Here is a 16,931-nt window from a genome sequence, read left to right as displayed (position 1 = left end):
TTTCCCCAAGAAGAGATGCCTGTGTTTCTATTCTGTAGGTCCTATTCTAGTGGCACCCTCGAGATTCACTGCAAATGCACTGAGGGATAATAATAGCCTCCATTTGTACAGTACTTCAGGAGTTAGAGGGCACTTTACATGTAATTTGTTAGCAGTTGCTGCTTGGTAAATGTGCAGATGATGAAAGTTTGGAGGGACAGCTAGTAGACTGACTAACAGCAATCAGTTGATGGCCTGAGATTAGTGCAATCTGGTGGCCAAATTATAGAGGATGCCCACAGCTGGTTAATTAATTACTTAATTATGTGACAGCCCACTACATCCCACAGATTGGGGAATGAAGGGTAAGAAGCCAGGTGCAGGCAAACCTAAGAACAGCCGTCTCCTCCCACCCCCATACCAGCTGTCACACTCTAATTAGCTCATTTAATCCTCATCATAACTTTGTGAAGAAGGTAACATTACTTACATCAAGGAAACTGAGGTCCCTAAAGAGTTTTGTTCAGGAAAATGATGTGGCCACATCTGTACATAGGAAAGATTATTTTTGACAGTAGTATGAAGGATTGAGGGTTGTAATGCAGGGTTGCAGCAAAATCCTTGCTTTTGCAAACCAACTATAGCAGTCTGTCAGAAAGATTTTGAATGTTGAACCAGCTCGGGGGCTGGGCTCAAGGGAAAACCATTAGAATGAGGCTATAAATATCCCTGGAGTTCTAACTAAAGGGCCTTTTGTCTTTGGGGAATTTTGGACCTTGTCTGTTCTTTCTAGACCTCTCCCTGACCTCTCCATTTACATCCTGCTACCTCCCTAAATTTCCCCATTGGGCCCTGGGAGGAAGGGTGGTTTGGTGGTTGGACATCATGGGTTTTAGCTTCTATAGGCAGGAAGGACAAACTAAATTAAGCCATCCCCTTATCTAGTGATCTGATAAAATACTTTTACCTCAGGGCAGTGAAACCTTCTCTGACTGAGGGAGCCGGTCTCTCTCAGTCTGACCCTCTCTCCTCCGACCCTCCCCCCAGCACCAGTTTTCTCCCTAATAGCAGTTGCAAAACCTTCAAACCCTTTTCCCTCTGCTTACCCCTGACATCTATAAATCCTCTTTGATATCTACACAAAAGCCTGTGGTGAATCATTGTACTTGATATTAGGGCAAAGGCTGAAGAGGAAAGGAATAACTTTCCTTTTATTTCTTGGGGGCAAACCTAGGCATCCATCTTGGGCAGGAAGTAGCTAGTTGAGACTTCCTGTAGATTCAGTTTCACTGGCAGGGAGGAGCCTCTTGTCTCCTCCCTCAAGGGATCTTAGAAATTGACAACAAAAACATTTCAGCCAAACCCATATTACTTCTGGATGACTCAATTCTTCTTGTATCACATAGATAGCCCCCTGCTTGAAGGACCCAGCCTATTTCCTCCCAGGACCCTCTGTCTCTAGCCTCATTGATTAGCCTGTTTGAGCAGCCCTTCCTATATTCCCCATTCATCTCTTAACTCAGCTATCCCCTTATATTCCTCATTTATTCCTCCTCATATCAACATTGCCCTTTTATTCCATCACAGGGTGAAGAGGATCATAGCAGAAAAAACTTAGCAAGTGATTGTCCAGGTGAGGAGAATAAAGTCTTGTTCCAAGGTGGTGGCCATTGAAACAAAGGAGATGTTGCAGAATGTTGATAACATTGAGATGATATTGCAGAATTTGAATTGGCAGAACTTATGTTATTGCTTCTATAGGAGAAGTGAGGAAAAGGAAAGAATTGAAGATATCTTTCAAGGATTTAAATATGGGAGGCAAACTAAACAATGTTATTACTGATAGAAGGAGTAAATTTAGAAGAGGAGGGTGTAGGGAGGAAAGGGTGCAGGAGGAAAGGTAAAGGGCTCCATTTGGATATGTTTAATTTGAAATGCCTATGGGACATATAGTTGGCTATATTCTCCTATAAGGAGTTAGAAATACAAGACTAGAGATGAAAAGAGAAGTCTGAATTAGATCAGTTTCAGAGAGGTGATAATTGAAGGGAGGGAGTATAGAGAGAGGAGAGAGAGGAAGAGAATAGGGGAGAAGGGAAAGGAACGAAATAGAAAGGGAGAGGTTGAGGATAAAGGGAGAGGGAAAGGGAAGGAGAAAGAGAAGATTGGAGAAAAGGAAATGAGAGGGAACAGAAAAGGGAGAGAAAAGAGAGTCAATAATGAATAGCTTTCCAGTGGCTTTAGGAATAAAATTAAGAGACTGGGAGGAGGGTAAGGAGAAAAGAAAAGGAGTCATTGGAAAAGAAGGAGACCATGGTGTGTCTCTGAAACCAATGAAAAAATAATATTCAGGAAAGATATAGTCAACAATTTCAAAAGTAGTAAAGAGGTAAAGAAGGATCAGGACTAAAAATAAATGAAAGCCTTGTTTTGGAGGATTAGGAGGTGATTGGTGACCATTGAGACTATAGTTTAATTTGGAAGATTGTGGAGACAGAAGCCAGAACACAAGGAACTGAGGAATGAGTGGGAGAGCACATTAGATGTAAACAGCATTTTCAAGAAGTTTAGCAATGGATTGACTAGAGAAATAAGATGGAAGCTGGATTCTATAGTATGGTCAAGGGAAGTTTTTTTTTCCTTCAAATTGTGAAGCAATTCATATATTGAATGTTTGAAATGTGGGTTATACACTCTTGGGGAAACTATAAGACCAGGTCAAATTTTAATTTAATCATAGGCTCGTAGATGATGACAACAAAACAATTACAATGTAATTGTACATTATGTAAGGACTCACAGGTGTTAAATGGTAAATGAAAAATTAATTCCAAGGAGCTCAGCAGCAAACCACATGGACTTCAATCTGCCTCAGGGACCTTGAGGAATTATCAGGAACAAATAGAATATGTTAAGATGTGGGAAGAAGTTCAGTAGAGAGTTATATAGCAGAGTGAGGTCTCATTTAATTAACAGTTTTGTTAATGATTTTTAAATATGGTCAAAATCCCTTTTATTAAGGGTATGAACTACAGTCTTTTGGGAGATCCCTATTCCAAGGAGGACAAGTAAACATTTAGATGAGGCTGAAAAAGGTAGAAATGTTGACAGGCACTGAAATAGAAAACTGAACTAAGAGATGAAACTGAGGAAACTAAGATGAAACCAAGGCTAACACATGGGAGAAATTATCCAAAACAAGGGAACTGATGAGTCATACAATGATGAACAGAGAACAGAGGGAGCATCTGAACTAAGTTGGAGGTAGCAAGAGTAGCAAACAGTTAGATTGAAGATACCACCAATAAGACGTCATAGCAATCCTGTGGCAGTCCCTCTGCAAGAAGCAATTTACTCCCAATTCTGGGTCCCTCAGACTTTGGGAAATGGTGGTCAATTGGAAACATTTCCCAAAGGAGGCACCAAAAGCTGGAAAAGTCACTTTTTGAAATGATCAGGAAGACAGGACTATTGAAAGAAAGCAAGGAGGCAGTATTTAGTTGTAAACACTCAGGTGAGGCACCAGACCAGTGGTTCCCAAACTTTTTTGGCCTACCACCCCCTTTCCAGAAAAAATATTACTTAGCACCCCCTATAGATTATGAAACTACTCATTGAACTCAGAATAGAATGTAATACAAAAAAAGTGTGGCCATCCTGGATCGCTGCAGCACCCACCAGGGGGTGGTAGTGCCCACTTTGGGAATCACTGCACCAGACCCTATAAAAGTAAATGTCTATACCAGGCAGGTGAAGATTTACCCCAGCAGGAGGGGTAGATGAGAACAATTTGCTCCAATGGCCACGAAGGCAGGGAAAGAAGGCTCTACAGAGTGCTTAGAGCTCAGTTAGACATCGAAGGAGCCAAAATCATCCACTACAACCTGAGCCACCTTGACTTTTGTTTTGCCATTGGACTGATGACTCTGGAAGAGAAAATGAGGATGAGGACTTTGTATAACTCTGCCTCACTTAAATCCAATTCGTGCATATGTCAAAAGCCAGCACCAGTTTTCTTCCTCTTCATGTACAAAGAACAACAACTGACTCACCAGATCTACCCAAGATTTTGAGCCAGAAGCTTTACATTTATATTCTATGAAGCTTTTTATATAGTCAGAAGGAAGAGAAATAGAGCCGGAGGGATCATGGATGACAGACTAGCACAGTTCTGGGGAGTTTGCTTACCTAGATATCTTTTCTTTGTGTTCCTTTGTGTTGTGTATGCCTCTGGGGAGAATCATACACTGGACTGTATGGACTCCCAGGGGATTGTGGGAAGTGACATGGTGGACTTAAGACAGAATATACCAGAGAGCAGTCATTCTATGTCACAGGGTCTGTGATGGCCATATCCACCTCCTCATCTTTTCTTCTTGGAATCTCCAGCTCCCTTCAAGGCTCAACCTAAGTGTCCTTCCAACAAGTTTAAACTTCCTGTAAGAAATATTCCCTGATAGCACCCCACTTATTAATGCTTCCCTTACTAAATTTTTTATATTCACTTTATTTGCATTTTGCATCTACATATGTATGTACATGTTTTTTCCTCCTAAGAGAATGTATATCCTCGAAGTCAAGGATTATATAGATTTTATCTTTGTGTCCCCAACATCCAGCTCAATGCCTGGTACATGGTGGGTATTTAATAAATGCCAGTTAAACAGTATTAATTTGAATCATTGTCCAAAGTTTTAGAACCCTTCGCCCTTCTGTTTACCATGAGCCCAGGACCATAAATCATGCAGTCAGAGATCTCTGGTCCCTGATCCCTATATTGCATAGGACACTGTTGTTAGCTAGGCGAAAACAATTTATGACAAACACCATTATAACAAAACAAACAATGTAGTAGAAAATATATCTAAGTTCTGGACAATGAGCCATTGAGTGAAATACTATTCACCACAACCAAATTTGCCATGAGAGTCGTACCTTCTTATGTGTACAGAGTTTATTTATTTTTTAAACTCTTACCTTCCAACTTAGAATCAATACTAGGTATTGGTTCTAAGGCAGAAGAGCAGTAAGGGCTAGGCAATGGGGGTTAAGTGACTTACCCAGGGTCACACAGCTAGGAAGTGTCTGAGGCCAAATTTGAACCCAGGACCTCCCATCCCTGGGCCTGGCTCTCAACCCACTGAACCACCCAGCTGCCCCAAGAGTTTATTTTTTAATTCAAAGTATGAGTTCATTCTGGTCTTATTGGATGTGACCAAGTCTATAAACTATTAAGACCTTATTGGAGCCTGAACCTGTCACTTAATATGTTAATTTTTTCTTCCTAACTTCCTGCAATCTAAAAATTGTATATACGTGCTGTCTATGCCTTTATCTATATCACTGATAAAAATGGGGATAGGGTGGGACCCATGGGGCAGTCTACTATAAACTTCTTTCCTAGTTTATACTGAATTATTAATGGATACTTTTGGAGTATGAATATTCATCCAGTTGCAAATCACCTAACTTTTTTATCATTTAGACTTACAAGGGCAGTCAGATGGCCCAGTGGATAGAGTGTTGGGCCTGGAATCAGGGAAACCTGAGTTCAAGTCTGGTTTCATATACTTACTACTTGGCCTTGGGCAAGTCATTTAACCCCTCTGGTCTCAGTTTCCTCGTTTGTAAAATTAACTGGAGAAGGAAATAGCAAACTGTCTCTTTACCAGGAAAACTCCAAATGGGATCACAAAGAGCCAGCCACAACTGAACAACAACAAAGCTTACATTCCTTTATCTAGTCCTCAAAAATTTTGCCAATGTTTTACTAAAATCCAGGTGAATTATAGGATGTCCTAAAAAGTCTTAGTGCAGTTTCTAAGCTTTTATGTCTTTCATAACTTAAACTGCCCTAAAACATTTGGGACACTTTAATCTACAGCATTTGTTTGATTTACTAGTCTAATGAACTTGTCAACAAAGGGAATGAAGTTAGTCTCACATGACCTGGCCTTGATGAAGCCCTTCTGGCTCTCTCTGATGATTTCTTTCTTTTACTGACTACTCATTTTAATAATATGAATTTTAATAATCTGTTTTAGAGTTTTGGGAGGAATCAAAATGTAGCTCTTTTAACTCAAAATTTGCAGAATGTATTTGCTTTTCTGTTTGCTGGGATAATGTTTGCCATTTTCTAAGCATGTGGAGCTTTCACTTCTCCCAAGATCCTTCAAAGATCATTTACAGTGACTTAGCATTCACATATGCCAGTATTTCCAGTACCCTGAATATATAGTTTATCTAGGACTGGTGGCCTAATCAAGGATAGCTAAGTACTCTCTTGGAGTAACTACGTGATATGGTGGATAGAGCACTGGGCTCGGAATCAGGAGGACTCATCTTCATGAGTTCAAATCTGGCCTCAGATACTTACTTGCTATGTAGCCCTGGGCAAGTCACTTAATCCTGTTTGCCTCAGTTTCCTCATCTGTAAGATGAATTGGAGAAGGAAACAGCAAACCACTCCAGTATCTTTGCCAAGAAAACCCCAAATGAAGTTACAAAGAATCAGACAGGCCTGAAAGGATGAACAACAAAATACCCTCTTGCTACCTCCCAATTGATTATGGGTTTTGTCTCCCTATTAGTCATTTTTTTAAATCTCTTTAGTCTAAAGGTCATTCTCTTTGGTAGAGTGAATAGAAACAAAATAAGCATTAAATAGTTCTATCTCCTCTCTGTATTCTGTCACCCTGCCTATCTCTTTTGTCATTATTCTCTTTTCCTCAAAGTAGTGTTTTAGCATCCTTCATTTTCCTCAGCTCATTTCCCCGGCGTTAGCACTGCAGAGTTAGCACACCACTGCAGAAATGACAAAAATATGATTAGGAACTAATGAGTCTGAGAGATGTTGAATGTTCTTTCTCAATGAAGTCTTTGGAACAATGCTCCACAGACAATACAATTCTAAGGCCATTGCTTTGAAAAAATCAATTAACACCTATTAAGTTTTGGTTCCAAGACAGAAGACAGTGTAAAGGGTAGACGACTGGGGCTAAGTGACTTGCCCAGGGTCACACTGCTAGAAAGTTTATGGGTCCAGATTTAAACCCAAGACTTCCCATTTCCAGACTTGACTCTATCCTCTGAGTTACCTAGCTGCTACAACAATTCTTTTTGAATAATTACTTATAATTATACAGTCTTTTAAGATATGCAAAGTTCTTTCATCAGTCTATGAGGTAGCTAATTCAAATATTTTTCCTACTTGTTATTTTACTGAGGAGAAGGCCTCGGAGAGTTAAAGTGACTTGCTCATAACCACGGTAATTAAGTGTCTGTGGGTCACAGATTACATATAATTAACCAACTTTTTCTTAATAGACCATATGCCCCTATTAATAAATGATGTTATTCTAGGGAGGGGGCAGGGTCTGTGGCAGGATTTTAATCTGATTTCAGTGCTTTGATTCTTTCCATGATGCCATTTTGCCTCTTTCAGGGTTTTTGAAAATAGTGTCTTAAGAAATGTTGAAGGCAGTCTCATCTTATGACAGAACCATCTTGGATGTTTTTCTGGGAAAAGTCTTACTTGCCATCCTTCACAAAGTTCAGTATGACTATGACACCTCCCTGCCTCAATTCCTTGTATTTCTTTCTTTTAATCAGCTAATAAACCTTTGTGCTGTTTTGATTATTTTGGAAATCACAGTCAATTCTTCTACTCCCACTGGTTGTGGCTCATAGCTATAGATGCTTAGAGTAGATTAATTGGCATTTAACCTTGACTACCTTAAAACCAATCACTAGATGGAAGTTACCTTATGGATTATCTTTCTCCCTTTCTTCCTTCTTTAGGAACCCTTCTCTAGCCCTATATCCTACAAAAGAGTTTTTCTTCTCTTTTCCCATAGTGCTTTGCCAAGACTTCTTTATTTATCACTAATAGTTTTGCACATATATATGTATAAATGTATATATAATGTATATGTATATGAATCCATCCTTTTCAACCGTTAGCTCTTCGCAAGAAAGGTCTATATCACAACTATTTCTGAATTCTCAGAACTTACTATGGAATATTGCATACAGGAGCAAGTTGCACAATGAATTGAACTGCCTTCAAAATTGTCCCTCCTCAGCAGGCAGGAAACTTTCCTATTTTTAAAGTTTTCCTGAAAAGCACATATAATATCTTCCATGAGTTAGTCTAATCTTTAGCAATTCACATTTCAAGGACTCGGCTTTCTATCAACTGATTAAAAACAACTTGATTTGTCTGGTAAAATGAAGGAACTGGCTTTGATGATTTTATAGTTTACCTTCTTTATTGTTCATTCATTTCAGTCACATCCAACTCTTCAATATTGTATTTGGGGTTTTCTTGAGAAAGATACTGGAGTGATTTGCCATTTTCTTCTCCAGCTCACAGATGAGGAAATTGAGGCAAATAGTGTTAAATGACTTTCCCAGTATGACACAGCTAGGAAGTGTCTGAGGCCAGATATGAACTTGGGAAGATGAGTATTCCTGACTCCAGAGCTGGCTCTCTATCTACTTCACCACCTAGTTATCATAGCATGTTTTATACTTGAAAGCTCAGTTTGGAGTGTACTTCTCCAAGGTTCTGAAAGCTTATCTTTCCAGGCTTAGTTCCCATTGCTTCCTTTTATGTGCTCCATATTCTGAGCAAGCTGGCCTATTTGCTGGTCTTCACACATGGCCTTCTATTTCCTCCCTTCATATTTTTGCACTGGCTATAAACTCTGAGCCTGAAATGTTCTCCTTTCTCTGTCTCTCTGAAACTCTAACTCTCTAGTTCTTTGTGCTATGCCTGGCCTCCAAAATTCTCTATACTGTATCTCTGCGTTATTTTATTATTCCAAGAGAATGTAGGCTACCTGAGGGCAGAGACTGCTTGTTTTTTGTCTTTATGTCCCTAAAGTCAAGTATAGTACTTTGTATTTGGATTTTAGAGCCATAGATTTAGAGCTATTAGGGGTCATCTACTCCAACCTCCTCAGAAATGTCTCTTAAAGGGGCATCTGGGTAGCTCAGTGGAGTGAGAGTCAGGCCTAGAGAGAGGAGGTCCTAGGTTCAAACCCGGCCTCAGCCACTCCCCAGCTGTGTGACCCTGGGCAAGTCACTTGACCCCCATTGCCCACCCTTACCACTCTTCCACCTATGAGACAATACACCGAAGTTAAGGGTCTAAAAAAAAAAAAGACATGTCTCTTAAATTGAATTGAATTATATCACCAATTGTAAGTTTTCAGATCACTAGTGTGCCATATAAAATATCTGGATCCCAACTTTAGCAACAGTAGCTCAGTGGGAAAGGAGACAATCAACATGGAAACCTGGCTCCTGCAGAATTTGAGCTAGGTCTTTAAAGAAGCTAAGGATGTCAAGAAAATCAATATTGAAACTTGGTTCCAACCTTCAAAAGATCAATGGGTTTGGAATTCTTGTTTCTTTACCTTGTGAAACAAAACACCTGGAAGGCTTCCTGAGGCAGGGAGAATTTTGAAAAGATGTTTTTTGTTTTTTTCCACAGGATAAAGAAACTAGAACTCCATTTGGGGTTTTGTTAGTGAAAATACAGTAGTGGTTTGCCATTTCCTTCTCCATCTAATTTTACAGATGAGGTAACTAAGGCAAAAGGGGTTAAGTGACTTGCCCAGAGTCACACAGCTAGTAAATGTCTGAAAAAGATGAGTTCTGATTAAGCCAGGCACTCTGTCCACTACGCCACATGGCACTATTTAGCTAATTGCTATTTAGTTAGTTTTGTTTCTTCCCTAACTAAATCAAAAGCTCCTCAAGGTCAGAGATTATTCCTTTCACATTTTTCCATAACCCTGCCCCAAAGTATCTAACGCAATGATGAATAATTAAAACTCATTAAATACAAACATGCCAGGTAAATCCCTTCCTTTCTCCTTTTTCTTATTGCCCCCCACCCCAATCTGGGAGGGACCATTTAAATATTTAGTGTCCAGCCTTTGCTTGTAGATCTCTAATAATAGAGTGCTCACTAACTCTTAAAGCAGCCTATTCACTTCTTTTTTCCTTTTCACTTCTAATTTTACAGATTAGGAAACTGAGTCAAACAGGGTTAAGTGACTTTCCCATGGTCATACAATTAGTGTCTGAAGCTGGATATGAGTTCAGATTTTCCTGACTAGGTCTAACACCCTATCCACTGGACCACCTGTGTGTATACACACATACACACACGTTTTCTCTCTCTCATTAGTACATAAGCTCCCTGAGAGCTAGCATGGTTTTGATTTTGGATTTTGTCTCCTCAGCACCTAGCACAATGTTCAGTACATGGCAGGTGTTCAAGAAATGCTTATTGGTTGATGGTTGAAAGACTTTTGTGAACCCTAAGACACTACAGAAAGTAAGATGTTATTTTTATTATGTACTAAATATAAAGGAACAGCAAGATGGAAACAGCGAAATAATACATAAATTAGCAAGATAAAGGTATCACAAGAAGAGGGCACTAGGCTTTTTGAGTTGAAAGACCCTAGGTTCAAATCTTCCTTCCAACACTTCTCAGCTACGTGATCTTATGAAAGTTGCTTTACTTCTATGTCCTTCAGATAATCAGTTCCCTTGGACTTTTTAAAAAATCCTTACCTTCTTTCTTGGTTTATCAATTAAAAAAAAAGAGCAGCAAGGGCTAGGCAATGGGAGTTAAGTGACTTGTCCAGGGTCACATAGCTAGGACGTATCTGAGGCCAAATTTTATCCCAGGTCTTCCTGACTCCAGGACTGGTCCCTATCTACTGTGTTACCTAACTATCTCTCTCCTCGGACTTTTTTTGGTAAGTCACAAAAAGGCTGCTTTCTATCTAGGTGGAGATACCACCCATAATAAAGTTTACCATGCTGAAGAAATCACAGATCTGTCTGTATTTCATTAGTCCATATATCAAACAAATATTTTGGTATTCCTATCAATATGCCTATTTTCATTTGTAATTTTTAAATTTTGGCCCAAACCTGCGATTTCATCAGTGAAGGAAACTTCCAGTGATAGATACTTAATATCTGGGTGTTTGGAGCCAAATGACTTAACCACCCTAAGATTTCAGTTTCTTCAACTTAGAGGACTGGACTCAGAAGTTCTTTCTTCCTCAAGAGCTATGATTCTTTGGTTTCTCTATCAATACATAGAAGCCACAATTCTGTTGTATATAGTCTTAGAGAGTTGCCTTACCCAGGGTTATTACTGTTGTGAATTTACCTTTTTTTCATCTGTGTCTGACTCTTTGTGACCCCATTTGGAGTTTTCTTGGCAAATACTAGAGTAGTCTGCCATTTCCTTCTCCAGCTCATTTAAGGAAGAAATGAGGAAATTGAGACAAACAGGGTTAAGTGACTTGCCCAAGGTCACACAGTCAATAAGTGTCTGAGGCCAGATAGGAACTCAGGAAGATGAGTCTTTTTGCCTCCCAGCCTGGCACTTTATCCATTGTACCCATCCAGGGTTACATAGGATGAATCAAAGATAGATGATGAAACTAGGACTTTCTGGCACCAGAGCCAGTTCTCTTTCCATTCTATAATACTGTTTTTCAATCTATTACTGCCAATGATTGTAAACTCTTAAAGAGACATGGACCAGGTCCAGTCCTTGGAGGACAGGAGACTACGACACCTTGTAATGAGTCAGACCACTCATGTGCACTCAGTGGGGCTGCCAGCTTACCTAGAAAATCATCTGAAGAGAGCCTTTCAAAGTCCCACACCTGGAGAACAAGCTCAGCTGGAATCTTCCTCTCTGTCTTTTCTAAGGAAAAGATGTTTTCTCTTTTGGAGATGACCACTTGCTTCTCAGCGGGGAGATACTGAAATGGAAACAGGAACCTCCAGTTGAAGTTGCCCTCTCCAGTCAGAGAGTTATAATGCACATCTGTCTCCTGTCTATCCTCTTCCATGCCCTTTATCCATCTGCAGGAAGAGAGCAAGTGGGGGTAAAGCAATATACATTTATTAGATACCTATTATGTGCCAGGCACTCTTCTATACACCTTATAAATAGTATCTCATTTAATCTTCTCAGCAAAGATAATGGAATGGTTTGCCATTTTCTACCCCAGTTCATTTTACAGATTAGTCTTCCTGACTCCAGACCTGATACTCTATCTACGTTGCCACCCATCTCCCATACTCCAACCAAAATAAAATGGAAATTCCTACAGCCTTGATGATCTGAAGACTCAATAGCAATTATTTCCTGTTCATTTGCTTAGCTAGAGACCACATTTTCTAGGGTGGGTTGGGACTTTGGAAATTCCTATCTGCCTTTTTCTAAAATTTCTCTCTCTCTTAGGACTTGAGTTAGTGGTATTTATGCTGCTTGTCCTGGCCACGAATCAAATAACCTGGATGTTCATTTTGACTCTTCCACCTATTGGCTTTGAGACTTTCCGGTGTTATACTTTCTGGGTCTCAGTTTTCTTAACAGCAAAATAGGATGCTACCTAGGCTGATGACCTACTAGGATGATATGTTGATCTTAAGATTTAGAGCTGAAGGGAGCTTGAGTGACACTATTTGAACCAACTCATTTATAGATGAAGAAACTAAGACCCCAAGAGTCATTTAACTTGTTATAGGCCAGAAAGATAGATGTAGAAATAAGATTAGAAGCTATGTCTTGTTTTGCAGTCATTTCAGTCATGTCTGACTCTTTGTGATCCCATCTAGAGTTTTCCTGGCAAAGACATTAGAGTGGTTTGCCATTTCCTTCTCCAGCTCATTTTACAGATGAGGAAACTGAGGCAAAAAGGTAAGTGACTTGCCCAGTTAGCAAGTATCTGATGCCATATTTGAACTCATGAAGTTGAGTCTTCCTGATTCCATGCCTGGCGTTCTTTCCACTGAGCCCACTGTGTATTAAGCTTCCTCTCATCTTCAGGATTAAGTCCTATAAGCTTCAGCTTCTATACTAAGTTATATAAAAATTGATGGAAAATTCTTTACTCATGAAAACGTATCCCCAAAAGGAAACAAAAAGCTCAACAAAATACAAAAAATTCAATTTTGTTACTACCATATTCATAATATATGCTTTAAAAAGTTTTGATGTAACAGAAATTCCTTGTTTCACATAAAATCCTCTTTATTCTTCTATGCATACTGGTTTGTTTGTGCCTATTGATGATCACCAAGTTCAAAATTTTAAAAATGTTTTTAAAAATATGTATTCCGTTTTATCTGGGCATATTATATGTTACCACAGAGAAGAGAAGGATAAGATCTAGCTTTAATAAGAGCATTACTGCCTATTTATATAAGGTACAGAGTTTCATTATCAAGCACAGGACTGTGTCTTTCCAATTTCAATTGGATTAAGAGACAGGGGAAATTTGAATGTAGGTTCCAGGCCATACTGAATATCTTTAGACTTACATAGCTGGGAGCAATTTTCATCTGACAGTTTTACAGGTTTGAAAAGATAAACATCTTACTTAAGCTTATCAGAAAATGGTACAGTCAAGTCCCCAAAGTGGATATTTCTATTGAGATAGTGAATGAACTATCTTAGAACAAAATAAGACAATGAAAAACAATTTTTAAAGGAAAGTCATCATTTGCTTAAATTAACTTACCCTTTAACATAAATGTCACTTGATTTTTGTCCTGTGAAGATATTTTCATCCTCTAAAATGACATCTGCTGTATTCCAGATTATCACTCTCAATTCATAACTGAAACAGGGAGAAGTCAGCATTAGGTTATAGATGTGACATTTTGACCCATAGATGGGAAATTGGGGATCTGGGTTCAAATCCAAGCTCTCCCACACATTAGTTGTGAGAACTTACCTGGTCTTTCAACCCCAGTATCTTCATTTGTCCTAGTTAGCAATTACATAGCACTTCAAAGTTTGCAAAGTATTTTAGATAAGTTATCTCATTTGATCCTAGAAACCCTGCCTTAGGAAATCCTCTGAGACTGAACTGTAGCCCAGTTGTCAGTCTGTTTTTGTGGCAGAAGTTCTCACACCAGGAGTTTCTCACATTAATCAACAATAAACCTAGACCCACAAATTGTGAAACTTCATTATACACATCATAATAAGCCATTTATTGTCAATAAGCGATTCAGCAATATCTGCCACAAAAACCCCATGGAGTCATGAAGAGTCAGACATGTCTGAAAGAACTGAATAACAGAAGGTAATTATTAGCCTGGTCAAATATTATCAATAAACTATATTGTTTTTAATGATAACAATGGCATGATATGAAATTGTGATGAACATAGCATAATGCTTTAATTAATAAAGCATGACATTTTATTACTAAAACATATTACTTCTAGTAAAATGAATTATAACTACAACTAAGCCACATCATCATTAATTAGACTGATTAGGAATTATAGGTCTTAGAGCTGGAGGAGATGTTATACAGCATTAAGTCTGACATCCTCATTGTACAGATGAGATCCAGAGGGGTAAAGTGTTTTGACCAATATTCCCCAAGAAGCAAATGGCAGAGGCAGTACTTGAAATCCTATCTTGCATCCAAATCCAGCTCACTTAATTACTGTTCTTGTTCTTATTGTTGTTATGTAATGCAGGATTGATGCAAGATCTCTTGCATTTGCAAAATTACCCTAGGCAATCCTGGCCCCCAAGTTGGTTCTCCAGGGGTATTTATAGTCCCAGCTCCAACAGTCAGGTCTTGAGATGTAAAAGTGAAATTTGGGAAATATATCAAACTACATTTCCCGTGGTGCAACGGGTTTCCATTTCCGGTTTTTGGGCTTGGGAAGGCTTACGTCTTGACGCAGGGAAGGGTTTAAATTTCCTGGGTTAGGAGGTAGTGGCCTCTTTTGCCGGTAGGGGCTTTGGCTAGGTGGTGGAGAGAGTAATGGAGGTGGCGGCAGTTTTGAATGCTTACAAGCGCGTGGTCTAATGATTTTATCTATCAGCATGGCTTTAATTAAAATACTAATTTATATATTTATACCAGCCTTTATCATTTTTCATATTTATCAGAGACTGGCACTTGCTGGGCCAAAGTTCCATTCCCCTAACTGCCAGGATTGCCTAGGGTGATTTTGCAAATGCAAGAGACCTTGCATCAATCCTGCATTACGGTTATTATTATTTTTGAGATTCATGGACATGATTCACATCCTTACCAGCCCCCTTGCATAACTACTGCTTGATGGCTTTCAGGAAATGACTTCTACACCTGAAACCTGCCTTGATTTGGTGCAGGGAGACATGGCCACCACATTCCATTATTTCTGCCCCATCTACCACCACTAAGAGAAGTTTTTCATCCTTCATTTTTTGAAGATGACTGTCGACGTGGAATCTAGAAGCCCCCAAACTGGTAGCCTAGAAAGATTTAATGAACCCCAGTTTACTTAGCTTAAGAGTGAAAGCCCCAGGTTTGACCTTGCCACATGAAAGTTCTTCCCTGAGGAAAAGTCCAACTTCACTAGCCTCAGACTAACAAAAAGACCTTATTTTGAGCTTGAGTGGGGATGATCATTCCCATTAGGGCCAAGCCCAAGCTGAGTGACTAGCCCAGTAGGCAGTGTGTCAGTCTCATAAGCTGAAGGTCCCAAGCTCAGTCCTCGGAAGGAGTGTGTGATATACTGGGAGAGGCTTCTGGAGAAAAGAAGAATCACTCAGCTTGGGCTTGGCCCTGATGGGAATGGTCATCCCCATTCAAGCTCAAAATTAGGTCTTTTTGTTAGTCTGAGACTAGTGAAGTTGGACTTTCCCACAGGGAAGAACTTTCATGTGACAAGGTCAAACCTGGGGCTTTCACTCTTAAGCTAAGTAAACTGGGGTTCATTAAATCTTTCTAGGCTACCAGTTTGGGGGCTTCTAGATTCCATGTCAACGATGACTAATGACATCATGGGGTGATGTCTTGACTTGCATGTGAATTGGATTAAAGTGAGGCAGAATTACATAAAGTCATCAGTCTTTCTCTCTCTCTTCCAGAGTCAATGAAGTCCAGTGGAAGGACAAAATCCAAGACAACCTCTGATGGCCAGAATGTCACAGATGTCCTTGACATATTCAATGTCTGACCAAGTTCCACAGTGCCTACTTCAGCTGCCTTCACGGCCTTTGGAACAAATTGTTCTCATCAGTCCATTCCACTGGGAAAGTCTTCATGTGCTTGGGATAGACTTCTCTTCTAACTCCCCAATATGTCTGAGGTCAATTGGTTGCCCTCAGCTTGGTTTAGTCCATCTGCCAAGACACTTTTACTGGAGTATGACTGCTAGCTTCTTAGATCCATGGGTGAAAGTTGGTTGAAAGGTAGACACCAAAGGTTGATGAGCAGTACTGAAAAGGGCTCAGCAAAGTCCACACACCAAAAGTGCTAGTTCTGCCTACAAAATCTCATATGCCCCAACTAAGAGAAATAGGGAGATTTTGGAATGAGGACTTAGTTGCTAGTCACTACCAGAACAGTCCCCCATTGCCAATATAACAAAATGTCAGTGTGGTCTAGCGAAAAGGAGAGTGTATTTGAAGTCAGAAAATCTGCATTTGTGTCCTAGATTTGCTACCTAATATCTATAGGACTCTGGAGAAATTATATAACTCAGCATATTTTCTCATATGTGAAATCAGGATCTCTCAGTTCTTTATAAGCCCTTAAACACTAGATGCTTCCCACTTTATGATCTAAATCCATTAACAACCTCCCTATGATTGCCACAGACCAGCTATGTGACTTGAAATGTCACTTTATTTTATTTTGGGTTTTTTGTTAACCCTTACTTTCTGTCTTAGTATCACTTCTAAGATTGAAGGGTGGCAAGGGCTAGGCAATTGGGGTTAAGTGACATGCCAAGGGTCATAGTAGGAAGTATCTGATGCCATATTTGCCCCCAGGTCCTCTTGATCTTAGGCCTGGTGCTCCATCCACTGTGCTACATAGCTGCCCTTGATCTGTTTTTTAACCTGTAAAATGGAGTGAATTGGACAAGAATTAGGAGTTCTT

At 39.5% G+C, this 16,931-nt stretch overlaps 1 protein-coding gene across 1 annotated transcript in view; it reads right to left on the bottom strand.

Moving 5' to 3' along the window:
• FER1L6 (fer-1 like family member 6) overlaps positions 1–16,931 on the bottom strand; it is a 160,778-nt gene that overhangs the window by 17,008 nt on the left and 126,839 nt on the right. Inside the window, 2 exon segments of the mRNA XM_044684251.1 lie at positions 11,648–11,889; positions 13,554–13,652. Of these exon segments, the coding sequence (XP_044540186.1) occupies positions 11,648–11,889; positions 13,554–13,652 (341 nt within the window).

This window comes from Gracilinanus agilis, chromosome 1, assembly GCF_016433145.1.
Source record: "Gracilinanus agilis isolate LMUSP501 chromosome 1, AgileGrace, whole genome shotgun sequence".
NCBI classification, from domain to species: Eukaryota; Metazoa; Chordata; class Mammalia; order Didelphimorphia; family Didelphidae; genus Gracilinanus; species Gracilinanus agilis.
This window is presented reverse-complemented; position numbering and strand designations above follow the sequence as displayed.